The sequence below is a fragment of the Pituophis catenifer genome, unplaced genomic scaffold (assembly GCF_029215685.1).
Source record: "Pituophis catenifer annectens isolate HBS135680 unplaced genomic scaffold, rPitCat1.0.hap2 SCAF_4, whole genome shotgun sequence".
In the NCBI taxonomy this organism is placed as follows: domain Eukaryota; kingdom Metazoa; phylum Chordata; class Lepidosauria; order Squamata; family Colubridae; genus Pituophis; species Pituophis catenifer.
Window position 1 is genome coordinate 51,775,901 of NW_027256884.1, and position 16,849 is coordinate 51,792,749.

Below are 16,849 nucleotides of genomic sequence, written 5' to 3' on the forward strand. Positions count from 1 at the left end.
TTCCAAAAGCAACTAGAGTAGAGAAATAAGATGGAGCCAATGTTCTTGTTGATATTTGCAAAATTACCTGAGGGGTAAAAGTAAATATTTGGTTTCTTATGATATATAATTTGGATGTTCCTAGGACACCAATATGCCGATAAGGCCTCCCACTCAGCTTCATGTTCTTGTTACGCCCTAAATGAAGCAAAGAAAAAACATCCCAAAGCTAATATTTAGTATCTACTTGTATTTATCACATTCACATTTTAGAACTGCCCATCTCTTGTCATAGATGGACTCAGTATATTGTATATTGTTATGCAATTCAAACTAAATTTCATCTCTATATTCTGGTACTTTAAGCAGGTTTGGCTGTATCCTTCACAGCTGGGGATATGTTAGAAAAAGATGGATGCTAAGCTATACTTTAATTGTGGTTTACTTTACAAGTAATGTTTCTCAACCTTGAAAACTGTCTGTGCTCCAACTCTCAAACTTCTAGCATGTTGGCTAGGGAATTGAAATCCACACATCTTAAAGTTGCTAAGATTGAGAAACATTGAGTTACAATTTCTCTAATTTGCTGAAAATTATCAACTGAAATCAACACTGCCATGAGAGATTACCTAGTGCTGAATTGTATAGAATAATTGTGAGATTATATAGTAAAGGCACCTGGAGCTCAACTCCTAACAGTTTTCTCGGCAACAGTAGAGAAGTGTTTGTCCAGCCCAGCATATACTGTATCCCTCAAATTTCCTAGTAGTCTCCTCTGCAGATGTTAATCAACAGTTCATCCAACAGTTCATCACTTTAAATCAACCATGGTGGCATAGATGCTGCCATTGCTGGGGGGACTAGAAATGGAATTAGTGTATATTTCTTAACTCAAAAGGAACTCTTCCAATATAACTGTAAACTATCACTCAGTATGTTTATGGAGATTCTCAGTCAGAACTGAAAAAGCTTCTTGGATGAGAAGTGAAACATCTTCCTCAAGAAAAAAACAAAGTCCATTTGACTTTTGAAAAAGCACAAGACTTCCAATCAATATGGGGCAAAATAGCCAATTTTTTGTAAGAGGTAAGAAGTTAAGGCAACCCAATTGTGTCTTAACTACATTCCAATCCTGAAAAGAAACCGGTCTGACAATGTTGTCCCCGTGCATTCCAAGAGTGCCTTGGGAACCACAAAAAGATGCTTGACATCTACCCTACAGGAAGATCATTTTTGTGTTAAACCATGGAATGCTAAATATAAAGCAGAAGCTGTAGAAGTTGCTATTTTTGTAAGAATAATAAAGCAACATCCAGGTATTGGATCAGAAGAGACATTACAGTACATCTAGAAAAGAGGTGAGTCTTGCATTGTCATTCCACATTGCCTCTTTTGTCATTCTAAACTTGTTGGACTGCTCCTTCCCCACCACTGGTGCCAATCCAAAATCAGACAAACTATATCATAGCTTACCATGATGGGTGAATCCTGCTTTTTTAACAATACAAAAGAAACACATTTATTATCACAGGGAATAGCAATAGCACTTATATAGACTTATATACTGCTTTACAGCCCTCTCTAAGTGGTTTACAAAGTCAGCATATTGCCCCCAACAATCTGGATCCTCATTTTACTGACCTCAGAAGGATGGAAGGCTGAGTCAACCTTGAGCCAGTGAGAATCGAACTAGCAAACTGCAGTCAGATGGCCGTCAGCAGAAACAGCCTGCAGTACTGCATTCTAATCACTGCACCACCCTGGCTCATAATGTAATAATTCCTTTAATATGAGAGTACAATTGGATTTTGGAATCCTAAAAAATTGTACTTCTTACATTGAAAACTGCACTTTATAAACTAATACTGGCTGCCAGTATTTTTTAAATACCTTACTGAAAAACACTCATTAAAATTTATTAAAAATGTCTCAATGGCATAATGCTGGAAAAGTCCAATAAGATTACTCAGTTATTTTTTTTAATAGCACTTACCAAGTTTAGCGTAAAGATTACTCAGAATCCGAGATGGCTGCACTCTGGTGGGACTTAGGTCAACAATACTTTGTACATTAATTCCATTATGTCGTAAGAGTTTCTTAATTTCATTTGTTTCTGCTAGAACGGTTACTATTCATAAAACAAAATGAAGAACCACAATCAAGGATGACAATTATTTTTGCTTTTCTGTGAACAGAGTACAATCAAAGAGGATCTTCAGTGAAAAGACACTGAATAAGTGTTGGACTAGTTCAAATAAATGGAGATGATTGCCTATTAGAATGATACTTTACTAGGTTTCTACTAAGCATGGTCTTATTATAAAGCATGCTAGAATAGGCACAGCGCCTCTTCTCTATTTTTAGCTGCTATAAGGTTGTCTCTGGTTCTTTACATGTGCATGTGTGTACCCCTGTGGTGGGTTGCCCCCGGTTCGGACTGGTTCTATAGAATCGGTAATAAAACTGGAGGGAGGCTCCGCCCACCGACCCTGACGTCATCAGAATGCTTCTGCACATGCACAGAAGAGTGCGTGCGCATGGGAGTGAAGCGTGCGCGCACGCGTGGCCCTGTTGCGAACCAGTAGTAAAGTTAAGTAGAACCCACCCCTGGTGTACCCAGATAACTTCATGTATAGCACAGCCAGTAATGCAAATAGACACCTGCAGGCACAGTCAGGGATACTTTTTGCCAAAGTTGTTTAAGCATCCAAGAATGCAGCTGCTTTAATATTTCAAGGAAAGGGGCTTCACAAATCACAATCCTGTACAGCACCTCACCTTTTCCAAAATTTTGCAATACAAAGCAGGGGTGGGCATGAGCAGAAGCGTTCTGATGATGTCAGGGTCGGTGGGCGGAGCCTCCCTCCGGTTTTACTACTGGTTCTATAGAACCAGTCCGAACTGGGGGCAACCCACCACTGATACATAGATATTAAAAATTATGCAATAGCAACATCTGAAAAAGTGGGCTTAAAAATTTCCCAGAAGGCAGTTCCATTATACAACTGAGTAAAGCCCTGCTCCTTTTGTCTTTGCATTGGCACTGCACCACATACAAGCAGGAAAATCTGTGACTAGGTGGTTGTGACTATATCTTGGTCCTATAACCCTGACTCTGCTATGTGTCAAAACAGCCTGATTTTTTCCCCTGACTTTTGTACAAGCTTGAAAACAAGCGGCTGCTGTTACTGTAAGGAATTCATTCATTAAAACTACAAAATGAAGAACCACAATCAAGGATGACAATTATTTTTGCTTTTCTGTGAACAGAGTACAATCAAAGAGGATCTTCAGTGAAAAGACACTGAATAAGTGTTGGACTAGTTCAAATAAATGGAGATGATTACTACAATAACTTTAAAAGGAGCAATACCTTCTTTCAATCCCATGTCTAAATCTGAGAGAGATCAGGCTACTTTAATGAACAGCAGCTAGTACAAGATCTGAATTGCCTTTTCCGAATCCTTAGAAAGCCATTTTATAACCAAACTAGCTACAACTAGTAGCCATTTTTTATCAGACTGATACCCATTTTTGTCCTTATTCTCTGCAGCTTCAGTCCAGAATTCACTTTACAAAGTCAATAAAGCAAAGGTGTGGTATAAAAAGACTTCTAAATATTTTCCCCCAATATTTGAAAAAAGATCAAAATAATAGGCATTTCTAAACAATTTAGGTTCAACCTGAATTCTAAATATTATTAATGACTATGATTAATTGCTATACATATGGATTTGCTGACTCAGGGATTTGGGAAGGTACATCATAACGTGATTGAATTTCATAATTAGTACTAAGAAACAGCTCTGACCCCAGCTTAATTTAATAAACAGTAAAGCGTTTCAAACTTTTATTTCTACTGATTTCAAACTACCATTTGAGCTACAATGAAGTGATTCTTGGAATGAAGTGACATAAAATTGCTAAAAGTACATTTTAAAAACCATGATCAAAGTAAGTTGATGATGACTCTTTAAGAATATCTTTTTGTATTTGATAAAAAATAATTTCCTTTAAAATATAGTTTAATTCAGTGCTATGGTTTAGGGAATATATGTCCCTATGAAAGAATTCCACATTTTTCTTTCTATATTTTTCCCAACAGAGTGACAGAAATTGTGACGGCATCCAAAAGTTCTGCTCATCCAGGTTTCATACTTAAGACCATTGCAGCATCTCAGATTCATGTGATCACCTTTTGCAACCTTCAGATAAGCAAAGTCAATGGGGCAGCCAGATTCACTTAACAATCAGGTTACTAACTTATCAACTGCAATGATTCACTTAACAACTATGGCAAGAAAGTTCATAAAATGGGACAAAATTCACTTTAATGTCTCACTTAACAACATAAATTTTGGGCTTAATTGTGGTCGTAAGTTGAGAACTACCCCACAGTGTTCTGAAATATCTACTAAAAGGAACAGTTAAGAACCTGACATGTGGATGCCATGAAGAATCAATAAATACAGAGAGTGTAATAATTAGGAAAATATAATTGTCACACATTTTGATAGCTGAACTGCAGCAGCACTTATCTCAGCAACCACCTAAGACTTAGTGACATGTCTTGCTAGTAGCCACTACCCTTCTATACATCTGTTAGAACACTTCATGGGTAGAAGCGACAGCCTTCTATTATTTATTTCACTTCCCTCTCCACCTTTCTCTACGGAGTTAAAAATGGATATTCACATGGATAATCACCAACCTTGAACAACCACATCAGGCTTAAAAGCGGTTGAAAACCTTCTGTTTAATGGATCAATTTCACCCGTAGCCAAAAATCCCTAAAACGAAAGAAAGGAATAAATTAGATTTCAGTGGTGATAATAGTGTTAACAACTAGCATGGGAACTTCAGAAATATAACAAATTCATTAAGAACTAGATCAGGTGTCCAGTAAACTATGTACAATTTTCAACTTGATGGATAAGGCCCTTGGCCTGTTTTCAAAAGTCCTCAATAAGCAATTCCAACCTATAAAATATTATAGCCTGCTGACTGCGGAAGGAGCAGAGGTCTCTGAAATGAGAGGGGCAAAGGGAGGCAAAATGGCAGATATGAACATTTTATGCATGAAGAAAAGGGTGGGATATCAATCTGTGGTCATGCCTGCCATTTTGACTCACTTGCAGACATGCCTAAAAAAAGGGCAAAAAAAGGACAAAGGGGGAAGAAAGTTTTGGAAAACAGATAGAATGAAAAGGAGCTTTACAAAAAACCCCAGACAAATTGTATAAAAGAGGACTTACCTCTACTAGGAGGGCAGAAAGTATATATAATGACTGGCCCCAAAGATGAGGAAGTTTCCCTGCTGGAACACGATCCACCGTGTGAGGACTTTCATACTCTTCACTCACCTGGAAAACCAAACAGTGAATGAGCACTGATTCATGTGAATTTATTCACAACTTGAGATCTCAGTGACTAAAATCTAAAAAGTCTCTTCTCTTTTAGCAAGAGTTTATTTGGCAATTGCAAGCAGGTTTTTGACTGGACACCTATAAAAAACTAGGTTTACAGTACAACACTCTATTGAAAAGTACTTTTAAAATATTCTTCAAGGTTATAATCTTTGCTTCAAATAAGTGAACAAAGAAACAACATGGAAATGTTATTTGGTATAGAGTATAAAATACACTATCTATGGAAAAGTTAATCTAGCCACAGATTCCTCTCCCCCCCCCCCCAATTTTATAGAGAGCATATGATATTCAGGCTCATATTCAGTAGGGGAAAAACAGTTATTTTGAGGGCAAAATTATTCAAAGCCACAAACTGCAGTGGGGCTTCATCTCTGTTATATCCACAAAAGTTAATGAAATAACTTTGGATCAGATTTATGGAGAGATTATGTATAACCTATCTACAAATCACGGAACAGCATTTTATGTCATAAGCGAATTCTTTCCAGATTAAGGCAGTTTGGTAGGAAGACCTTATCTGGAGGGACTGCATACAGTTCTGGCATCAGAAGAATTCCATTCTTTTTTCTAATAAGGATCCCTTCCAAAGCTTCTCTGTATTCCTGCACCTGGGAAATACAAAAGATTTTTACAACGCAGGCTCCAATTTCTAGGAGACAAAAGGGAAACAAAGTGAACAAAAGGAAAAGAAAATGGTGAGATAGTCAGACAAATGTGTTCAAATAAAAGAGGGGGGGGGACCTAAACAGTGCAGAAACAACCTTATTCTCCTGAGCACATTCTAGTAATGAGAATGTTGACCTGTTGGTTATCAAAGAAGATTGCTTTGACTTTATAAGCCCTCACCAATGTTGAGCCAGAGAGCAGATTTAAGAGAGCAAAAGGGTCTGGCTTTGCAATAAAACAAGGTAAGAAGGTTTTCAGAGTAAGATGAAGGTGACATTTAGGCTTGCTGCATTTAGAAACTCCGGGCAAGAGTTGAGATTGAGGTTTCTGCTGCCTAATGTGTTAATATTTTTTTCACTTGCAGAGGATTTCTCTTGATTTTTTTTAGACTAGACCACTTAAATCAACTCTTTTCCAGCATAAAGACCAAACCTGGTCTCACTGCAGGTGTGTAGTGCGGAGTAGAGTGCAGGAGTAGAAATGGTGTATCTTTGTGTATGTACGCATGCACATGCACACACACATATTTATATCCCATCCTTCTACTATCCCTTCATCCAGAAAAATTCTGGCAGCAATACACCAAACCCTAAAGTTGATCCAAAATATTTTATTTTACCCACCTGAATTCTGTCATCATTGAACACTCCATCAATTAGAAAATATGTCCAGAATACAGGCCATTCACATTCTATGTTCTCAAATAACTTGAGCTCAGCAGGATCATAATGTAATCTGTTTGGATCCTAGAAATATAGTAATTGCATAGTTTATTGTTACCATTTCACTTTATTGCAGAAAATATTCTGCCACTATTAATATTAACATCCTATTGACTTCTAAATTCCCGATGGAATTTTCACGCCACATTTATATATAAAGTAATCAAGCCTTTGAAGAACACCAGGAAACTGGGAATTCTGGAGGCCTAGTCATCTATGTTCTAATTCCAAGAAGTCTGGAAAGAGAAAGAATAATATGCATAAAGTGAGAGAAAAATAATCCTGCAAGTGAATTGTGTCAATAGGACAGGTTTGATTTCTAGGAACATGGTCTCAACAGTCCAATGAATGTCAGCTGACACAGAATAAGCTACATCTTATAATGAATAATAAATCTTATTTCAATGCACAGTGAGCCTGAGCAAGGGAGCTTTCAATTTAATCCTATGAAGATTGGAGATAAAAATCCTGCGAAGAATATCTCACTTTAGAAGGAAGTAAGAGTGCGGCCATGTGGAATCTATTCTACAGCACTTTAAGTTAAGGGCTATATCCTAGCACTCTGAGTATAGGAAATAAACAAGATAAACAGGATACATTAAAAATAACGGGAAAAGAATCAGTATACTTGTTGTTCATGAAGAATATGAACGATCAGAAATTTAGATACTAGGAAAAGAGATTAAAGGAATGTTTAGCTTTGAAATGAAAAGGCTGAAGGGAAGATATGACCATATTCATCAAATAATGGGTCAAAACCTGTTCTCAGAAGAATGGCAGCTAGCTGTGGCCATCTCAAAACGATAACATGTCCATTGTGACATCATAATGCAAGTTTTGCTATGTCACATGCAAATGTGCCAGGAATGGAGTTTCCATCACAACATTGTGATATATTTTGTGTCACTTGCTACCATCCTTTGTCTGTTCCCTATTGCTCTGAAGTGCAAGATAGAAAATAACAGGCTGGCAGGTTCTGAATCAATATTAGAAAAAACAACTGCTTTATGTTTACCTAGACCAGGGATCCCCAACCCCAGGACACGAGCCACTATTAGGCCATAGCCTATTAGGAATTGGGCCACATGAGTGGCTGGCCAGGGGGGACCGCTGACCTAGAGAGTGGCTTTTCTTCTCCAGATGTGTTCAAGAGGCGGCTAGGCAGTAATTCCTAGTGATTGCCTCAATGTGAATACTTGCATTGAGAAGGGGAAAGGCCTCAGTGGCCTCAGGGGTTTCCTATACTCCACCATTTTGATATCATCCCCATCTCTCTCCCATTCCCTTTCCTAAAGCTGCTCTCAGTTCCTGGAAGCAAGTTTGGATGGCTAAAGGCAAAGCTCTGGAGAAGCTAGAAAATCATCTTCTGGAACACTGGAGGAATAGAAATGGTAATTCTGTGCTGTTGATTATGATTAAAAATGTAATTATAAATATTTTAAAAACTAGATATGCTGAAAGTCATGATCCAATTCACATCTTTGTCTAGATGCAATTTGGCATCTTTCATTTGGCATCTCTATCCTACTATGAATATAAATTAATCTTAATTAAATTAGTGAGACTGAGTGGTTCAAATATTTCATGGCTAAATTCTCCATGCTTTTCTCATATTAAAGTTCTACATATATTTATTTCTTTAACGTTTTCATGCCAACTATTCACATGACTCAAGGTGGTATATACAACGTAAGATAAACAACTCATAAAACTGACTAAAATTATTTATTAGAAATATATAAGATTGCCTCAAAATCATATTATTAAAGTTGCAGAATGCCAGAATTGTAGACACCAAATACCTCTCAGAGGACAACTATAAAACAGGCTGGAAAGATTAACAGTTTAATCAGAAAAATTCAAAGCATCCAGGATTCAATGAAAAATGAAATGAAATCAGAGCACACACACAAAAAATCACTGGGATTAAAAAAAATACTTTGCCTGTGCAAATATGGACTGCTTGATTTCCCAAGTTTTGAACATAGCATTTCAGAAGAATGTAAAATAAATTACAATTAGGACCAATCTGATTCTGATATGTGTGATTCATATATAATATTGCTTATCTTCAATCCACCATACAGTACGTTTTACTGTTAATTCACAAGGCAGTTGCCAAGCTGTAACTGCCTCTCCCAGATTGTTATTACACTATCATTCTATTATCAATAAGGAATATTTGGAGGTAGGAAAGAATATTATAAATGAGTGTCCATATGGGTTCTGGAATAAACTGAATCGGATATGGGAATGAATTTCTGTTATGTAACAATAATATCTGTTTGTTAAATTTATTTGCCTCCTATACATCCATATATACATATAGTACATACTGTACATATATACATACACCAAGAGAATTAAAATTTCCTATTTGGGCTTCATCAAACAAAATTAAGAATTCTTTTATTCAATACATTTCAGTGCAGAGCAACTGAACTCTGTTTTATTGGCATTTCTGGCACAGAGAGTGAATGTTACAGAAACACATGAAAAAAATATTGGAGATAAATTGTTATCTATTGATTACAGCAGTGATTGTTTAGCATTATGGCATTCTATACAGTTATGGAATTTTTATGATTTTACTAAGCAACTGGCAACAGATTTCTCAGTATTTGTCCTTTGTTGCCTGAGTAAGAAATCAAACTCCTCGAATGAGGAAGGCGCTCCGACCCATTTCTCCTAGAAACCTAACTTTTATTTAATCCTAATTTCAACAAGACAAATATCAGCAATGGCACTGAAATTTTAAAATGGGATCTCTTGTCCCTGTTTATTTGACCCTACTTATTTGTTGCTAAATCTGTACTAACATCTTATAATATTCCAATGTTTAATGTTTATTTGGAAGCTGGGCACAGTCCATGTAAAACTGAGATAAGATTGTTATTTATTATTTAAATTATAAAGCTTAGAAAGTTTCAGCAAACCCAACCTCTCTTGGTGTTTTATAGCCATCTCGGAGGAAACGACAGCAGCCATAACGCCCCTGTAAAAATATAAAGTGTTTATGATGCAGGAATGGTTTTATATAAACTACTATTCTTAATCATACCGAATAAACCTTATCCTTTTGTAACAGGTAAGGTTGAATATATTTCTCAAAAAGAAATTAATCAAAGATTTATTTTAAAATTAAAGACATACTTGCAACTTGGTGATAATTTCATTTTTTGTTGCATTAACAATGTTCATATCTTCTATGGCAAAGGCTGGATAAGAAATAATGGACAAAAGGCCAGCATCAATCTCTTTTGATGTGGATGCCCTCGGTAACATGGAGTATAGAATAGACTGAGCAGCATTGAAAAACAAGAAAAACAAAGATAAAACAAAAACCATTAGTTTCATTCCAAAGTATATTATCAGATGTAGAAATAGTGCTAGTTTGGATTCTAAATCGTTATGAACAAGACAGTCTACAAGAAATTATCTTCCAATACATCCATGCCTGATTCCTCAACTTATCAATCGACTGAAAAACATGATCATCAAGAACTTCATTCAATTACCTATGCAATTTGTAAATGTATGCGCACAAACAAAATGTTAAAAAAGTTATGATATTTATGTAGTTATACCAAGAACATCTCAATTATATTAAAGTAACCAACATATCTTTACAATCCCCAAGGCATGTCACAACTTTTGAGCACCCCTATTGTTTGGAAATTGAAAGTTGAAAAACATGCCCTAAACTGTGCATTCCATAGAATAGAATAACACAGTTGGAAGGGATCTTGTATATCATCTAGTCCGTTGATGGCGAATCTATGGCACACGTGCCACAGGTGGCACCCAGAGCCAAATTGCTGGGCACGTGAACTCAGCTCCAGTATGCTGATTTTTGGGCCTTCTTGGCCCACCAGTCGGCAAACGGGCCATTTCCAGTCTCTGGAGGGCCTCTTGGGGAGTGGGGAAGGCCGTTTTTGCTCTCCCCAGGCTTCTAGAAAGGCTCTGGAGCCTTGGGAGAGTGAAAAACAGGTCTATCGGGCCCACTGTGCCATCACATGCCAAAAGCGCGGGAGGCGTGGGGGGGGGGTCGCACGCACATGAGTGGGGTGGCGGGGCGCATAGAATTATGTGTGTGGGCACAAACGCACATGCCCCCCCCATGCTCCCCCCGCTTTTGGCACACGATGGCAAAAAGGTTAGCCATCACTGATCTAGTCCAACCTCCTGCTCAAGCACGAGACCCTATACCATTTCTGACATGTGGCTGTCCAGTCTCTTGAAAGCTTCCAGTGATAAAGTACCCACAATCAGTTGATATCCACATCATGTCTATTCTAGACCATGACATGGGTCTGTTTGAATAGAAAGTGTATTGTTTTTCTTTCAGATATCTTCCACCAAGCATCTTGAATGCTTAATTCCTCCACCATTGTAAAAAAGGCTTTTGGAAGAGTTTTCCTGGACTTCTTATTTATCTTTGTAGTTTTGTAGTCCAAATCAACTTCTGTTATTGCATTAAAATCACCCATCATGCAGATAATTTCATATTCAAATTCTATTATTTTCCTGTGTAATTTTCCATAAAAATCTTCTTGGTTGTCATATGGGGCTTATATTGCCACGAGGAGTGTTTGTTTATAGTTCATATTAGAAAACAACATAAAAAACTTTTGGAATACCCAAAATTGGAGACGTATTTACTGCACTGGCCAATCAAAGTAAAAGTGGTGTAATATTATATATTAAAATGACATTAGAGCCTAAACAAATATTTGTCGCTGAAGAAGGGAGGGTTTTGATCTAGGTCATTTATGAAGGTATTGAAGAGTACTGGGCCCAGGTATATCCTTCTAGTTGACATCGCAATGAGACAGTGTTGGACTAGCAGGGTTCTGTGAAATCCAGCCAGTTCTTACGTGCCAGGAGGTCCCTCAGGGCCAAAGTCACTCTGGAGGGGTGACAAAGAAAGGAAGGGCTCTTTGTGGATCATGAAGAGATGGCAGCCTCCTCACTCAATCTGAGGAAACTTTTCCTGACTGGTGGGAGAAAAGACGGCCATTATGGCCAGACTGAGGTTGTGGCAACTGGGATGAAGAAACAGGAAGCAAAGATCCGGTAGCAATGTATTTAATCTAGTGAGACTTTTTATTTCTAATTTCCACAGGGGCATTAAATCCCCCAAAAAGTACTTTTGAAAAGTGGGACTCTGTAGAGTAGGAGGAAGGGAATATTTTCCCACCTCCAAAAGAATAGCAGGGAGCAAGATTGGGAGCCATTGACAAAAGAGAGAGAGAGAAAGAGAGAGAGAGAGAGAGAGAAGGAGACTGAGAAGGAATTTTTAAAAATCAAAGGGAAAAGACTGGTCTGGTTATTTTTAAAATGTTAAAATTTATTTTGGAACCTTTTTCTTTTTCCTTTTTGTCTTTTGTAACTTTAAACATGAATTTTGGAAGAATAAGGACTAAATCTTGGGATTCTTTTTAATTCCTTAAAGTTGGTTGTAAAGATGGAAGAAAGAGTCAGGGTGACACCTACTGGTTGGAAAGGACATTGCATGTGAAAGAATTAAAGAGAGCAAAATATTTTCAAGATTATAGAGAAGAGAAGACAGAGATACAGAGGCTGTTTCAGTTGAGAAGAGGCAAAATAACAGCTGTTGAAAAACTGTTTTTGTGTGGAGTTTGAAGATAGAGGAGTTTTGGAAACGTTGTAGATTATAAATAATCTTGAGAGCCTGAAATAGTGGAATACCTTGGCTTTTTTTTAAAACCAAGTGAAGCAATCATCTGACTTACTAGACATCTGGACTATTGGACTATTGAATTTTTGAGGGGTTTGGTGAGTCTTCTGGATTACAAATGCTAACTGACAAAAGATAAAGAAATAACTATGTAAACCTGTAACTACAAAATGGATTGACTTTGTGCACTGACTGAGGATTACAAATTCAAAAATCTGTAAGAAACAATTGGTGACTGAGAGAAATAGGCACTGGTTTGATTTCCCAACCTATTGGGTACGTGGGATAGTGTTGCGACTCTGGATGGTTTTAGATTATTGTGTTCTCTCTATTCTTCTCTGTGTTTTTTTTCCTTCTCTCTAAATAACTTAATTAGATTGCCTCTTTTAATATTAAGTACTGAAATGACAAACATTTCAAATCAGAATAGGAAAAAAAGCATCATCAACACCATCATTGGTTTCCTCCAGCCCATCAAGTCAAAGATCTATAGATACCATGCTACAAGAGAAAACAAATACCTCTCAATTACAAATGATGCTTCAGTCAATACAAGAAGCTATGACAAAAAATCACAGAGATGAAAAATGAGATGGGAGAGCTGGGAGAAATGAAAAGCAGTATGGGAGAGATGAAGGAAAAAATGCACATTGGGTGAAAGAATAGGAAATTTTCAGCAAAGAATGAACAAAGGATTCAGAAAATAGAGGAGAAATCAGAATAAGAAGGAAAAAAGATAGATGAAATAAATCAAAGACTGACACAAGAAAATAAAGTGCTTACAGACTCAGTAATAATGCTCAAAATGGAGAAGGCTTATTATTTACAATTCCAAATATTGAAGAAGAAAAAGGAGAAGACCTTCTAGGTATGATGATAAAGCTATTAGCAGAGGCTTTAAACTTAAATAAACAGGAAATGGATAATGAGGTGGATGAAATATTCAGAATACACATGAGCAATGCGAAAAGGTATTAACTTCCAAGAGAGGTCCATGTTTAAAAATCAACAAGAGAAGAAGTACTTAAAAAGGCAAGAGATGAACCATTGCAATACAAAGGAAAAGAAATTGTAGTTCTGAAACAGGTTTGAAAAGAGTTAGAGGTTTAAGGAAACAATACCAATTCCTGACTGGGAAATTAATTAACTACAATATAAATCTTAGCTGATTAGTACCTAAGGGGATATTAGTAATTACATTGGCATCCTTCAGTCTCAAAAGACTACAGTATCGTGCTCTGGAAAGAGGTCCTAAAACAGCATCTAGTGTGACTAAAAAGGCCAATTCAAGAGTGGCAATCCCTTCCACACTGAGGGCAGATACATTCTGTCCCCTGCCCAGCCCCCAGATTTCGCTGGTTCTGGGACTATCTCTTTGCCTCAGCCTGCCGAACAAGTGTCTCTTTGAAGTGGAGAAGACCACGCTGCGTCTTTAGCCTCCAAGCTGAACAATCAGAGGTCAAGGTTTCCCAGTTGTTAATGTCCATTCCCAGGGCCTTTAGGTCCTTCTTGCAGATATCCTTATATCGCAGCTGTGGTCTCCCTCTGAGGTGCTTTCCCTGCACTAATTCTCCATACAGGAGATCTTTCAGAATCCGACCATCAGCCATTCTCATGACATGCCCCAGCCAATGTAGACGTCGCTGTTTCAATAGTGTATACATGCTAGAAATTCCAGCATGTTCCAAGACTGCGCTATTTGGAACTTTGTCCTGCCAGGTGATGCCAAGAATTTGTCAGAGACAGCGCATATTTCTCTCCTGCCGTGCATAAAGGGTCCAAGACTCACTGCAATACAAGAGTGTGTCAGGACGCAGACTCTATAGACCTGGATCTTTGTATGTTCCGTCAGCTTCTTATTAAGCCATACTCTCTTTGTAAGTCTGGAAAATGTGGTGGCTGCTTTATCAATACGTTTATTCAGCTCAGTATCTAAAGAGAGAGTGTCAGAGATAGTTGAGCCAACGTACACAAAGTCATGGACGACCTCCAGTTCTTGTGCAGAGATTGTAATACAGGAGGTGAATCCATGTCCTGACCCATGACTTGTGTTTTTTTCAGGCTGATTGTTAATCCAAAGTCTTGCCAGGCCTTGCTAAAACTGTCCATAAGTTGTTGAAGGTCTTCAGCAGACTGAGCAGTGACGGCAACATCATCAGCGAAGAGGAAATCCTGTAAGCATTTCAGCTGGACTTTAGACTTTGCTCTCAATCTAGAGAGATTAAAGAGTTTTCCATCTGATCTGGTCCGGAGGTAAATACCCTCTGTTACAGTTCCAAAACCATGTTTCAGCATGACAGCAAAAAAGATCCTGAATAAAGTTGGCACGAGGACACAGCCCTGCTTCACTCCACTTTGAATATCAAAGGAATCTGATGTTAAGCCATCAAAAACTACAGTGCCCTTCATTTCCTCATGAAAGGACCTGATGATGTTGAGGAGCTGAGGTAGACATCCAATCTTGGGGAGAATTTTATAAAGGCTCTCCCTGCTAACCAGGTCAAAAGCTTTTGTAAGATCTATGAAGGCTACAAAAAGTCGCTATCTTTGTTCCCTGCATTTCTCCTGCAACTGTCTAAGGGAAAATACCATGTCAGTAGTGGACCTGTTGGCTCGAAATCCACACTGAGATTCTGGATAGACTCTCTCTGCAAGCACCTGGAGCCTCTTGAGTATGACACGGGCAAGCAGCTTCCCTACAGCACTAAGAAGAGAGATGCCACGGTAGTTGTTACAGTCACCCCTGTCACCTTTGTTCTTGTACAGTGTGACGATATTTGCATCCTTCATGTCCTGTGGTATTCCACCTTCCCTCCAACAAAGACAGAAGATTTCATGCAGTTCAGTGGGGATGTTCTCTTTGTAGCACTTCAGAACTTTGGCAGGGATGTTATCTTTCCCGGGTGCCTTGCCAGAGGCAAGGGAATCCAGGGCCGCATTTAGTTCTTCTAAAGTTGATTCACTGTCAAGCTCCTCCAAGACAGGCAGGCACTCAATGTTATTTAATGCTTCTTCAGTTTCCATTTTCTCTGGAATATAACTCAGAGTAGTGCTGCACTCAGCGTGCCATCTGCTGTGCTCGGTCCTGGATAACCTCACCTGTAGCAGACTTCAGAGGGGCAGATTTCTTCTGTGTTGGACCTAAAGCCTGCTTGATGCCATCATACATCCCCTTGATGTTGCCTGTGTCAGCTGCTATCTGGATCCGAGAGCAAAGCTGCAGCCAATAATCGTTAGCACATCTCCTGGAAGTCTGTTGGACTTTGCTACGAGAAGCTCACAGAACCTGTAGGTTGTGCTCACTGGAACAGGCTTTATATGCAATTAGAGCTCTCCTTTTTTCTTCGATTGCTGGAGTCAACTTCTCCGAATGGGCTTCGAACCAATCTGCTGTCTTTCTGATCTCCTTACCAAATACTGACAAGGTGGTGTTATAAACAGCATTCTTGAAATATTCCCATCGTTCAGATGCATTTACTTTAGCCGGGCCTGGGAAAGTTTCCTTGAGTGCTTGTGCAAATTCCTCTATTTTGCCCTGGTTTTTTTTTTTATAGCCTTCATACTTTTGTATATTTATACAAAGTCAGCTTATTGCCCCCACAAACTGGGTCCTCAATTTACCTACCTTAGAAAGGATGGAAGGCTGAGTCAACCTTGCGGGTCTTGTTGATGTCAATTTGTGGTCTTCCTTCTTTCTTCGAGTGATGCAATCTCTTTGTTTGCAGTTTATTTCTGCTGCACACGAAGGAATAGTCTGTATCGCAATCAGCACCCTGATAGCTGCGTATGATTGTAATATTGGGGAGGTTGGAGCGCCTGGTAAGAATCAAGTTGAGCTGGTGCCAATGCTTCGATCTTGGATGTCTCCAAGAGACTCTGTGTTGAGGCTTTGTTTTAAAGTATGTATTGCTAACGCAAAGACCATAGTAGCAGCAAAACTCTAGCAGTCGTTGGCCATTTTCATTTATCTTTCCGATGCCGAACTGACCTAAACAAGTGGGCCAAGAACTATAATCAGCTCCAACTCTGGCATTAAAATCACCAAGGATAAACAGTGGTTCTTTCTCAGGGATTTTCTTGATAGTAGCAGCCAGATCATAATAGAATTTGTCTTTGGATTCTACTGAAGTTGATAATATCGGAGCATATGCGCTAATAAGAGTAACCAGCCCTGTTGATAAGTGGAGCTGCAAGGACAGAATTCTTTCAATTCCTGCAGCAGGTGGAGTAATGGATCCTAGTAAGGTGTTTCTGACCGCGAAACCAACCCCATATTCCCTAGACTCGTTTGATGGTTTCCTTGCCAGAAGAATGAGAAGTTTTTCTCCTTAATAGATCCCGAGTCTTGTCTC

At 38.4% G+C, this 16,849-nt stretch overlaps 1 protein-coding gene across 9 annotated transcripts in view; it reads right to left on the minus strand.

The window, feature by feature from the left end:
• The window catches only part of PHKA2 (phosphorylase kinase regulatory subunit alpha 2), a 311,493-nt gene that overhangs the window by 206,747 nt on the left and 87,897 nt on the right, over nt 1-16,849 (minus strand). For all 9 annotated transcript variants that reach the window (XR_011600403.1, XR_011600402.1, XM_070943836.1 and 6 more), the window contains exons 9-16: nt 9,950-10,096; nt 9,738-9,791; nt 6,698-6,820; nt 5,921-6,016; nt 5,235-5,342; nt 4,691-4,769; nt 1,973-2,107; nt 68-177 (exon numbers count right to left, since the gene is read on the minus strand). Coding sequence is in view for 7 of the 9 variants with exons in the window: in XM_070943836.1 (XP_070799937.1) it covers nt 68-177; nt 1,973-2,107; nt 4,691-4,769; nt 5,235-5,342; nt 5,921-6,016; nt 6,698-6,820; nt 9,738-9,791; nt 9,950-10,096 (852 nt within the window). In the remaining 2 variants the exon portion in view is untranslated. The remainder of the gene's footprint in view (nt 1-67; nt 178-1,972; nt 2,108-4,690; nt 4,770-5,234; nt 5,343-5,920; nt 6,017-6,697; nt 6,821-9,737; nt 9,792-9,949; nt 10,097-16,849) is intronic.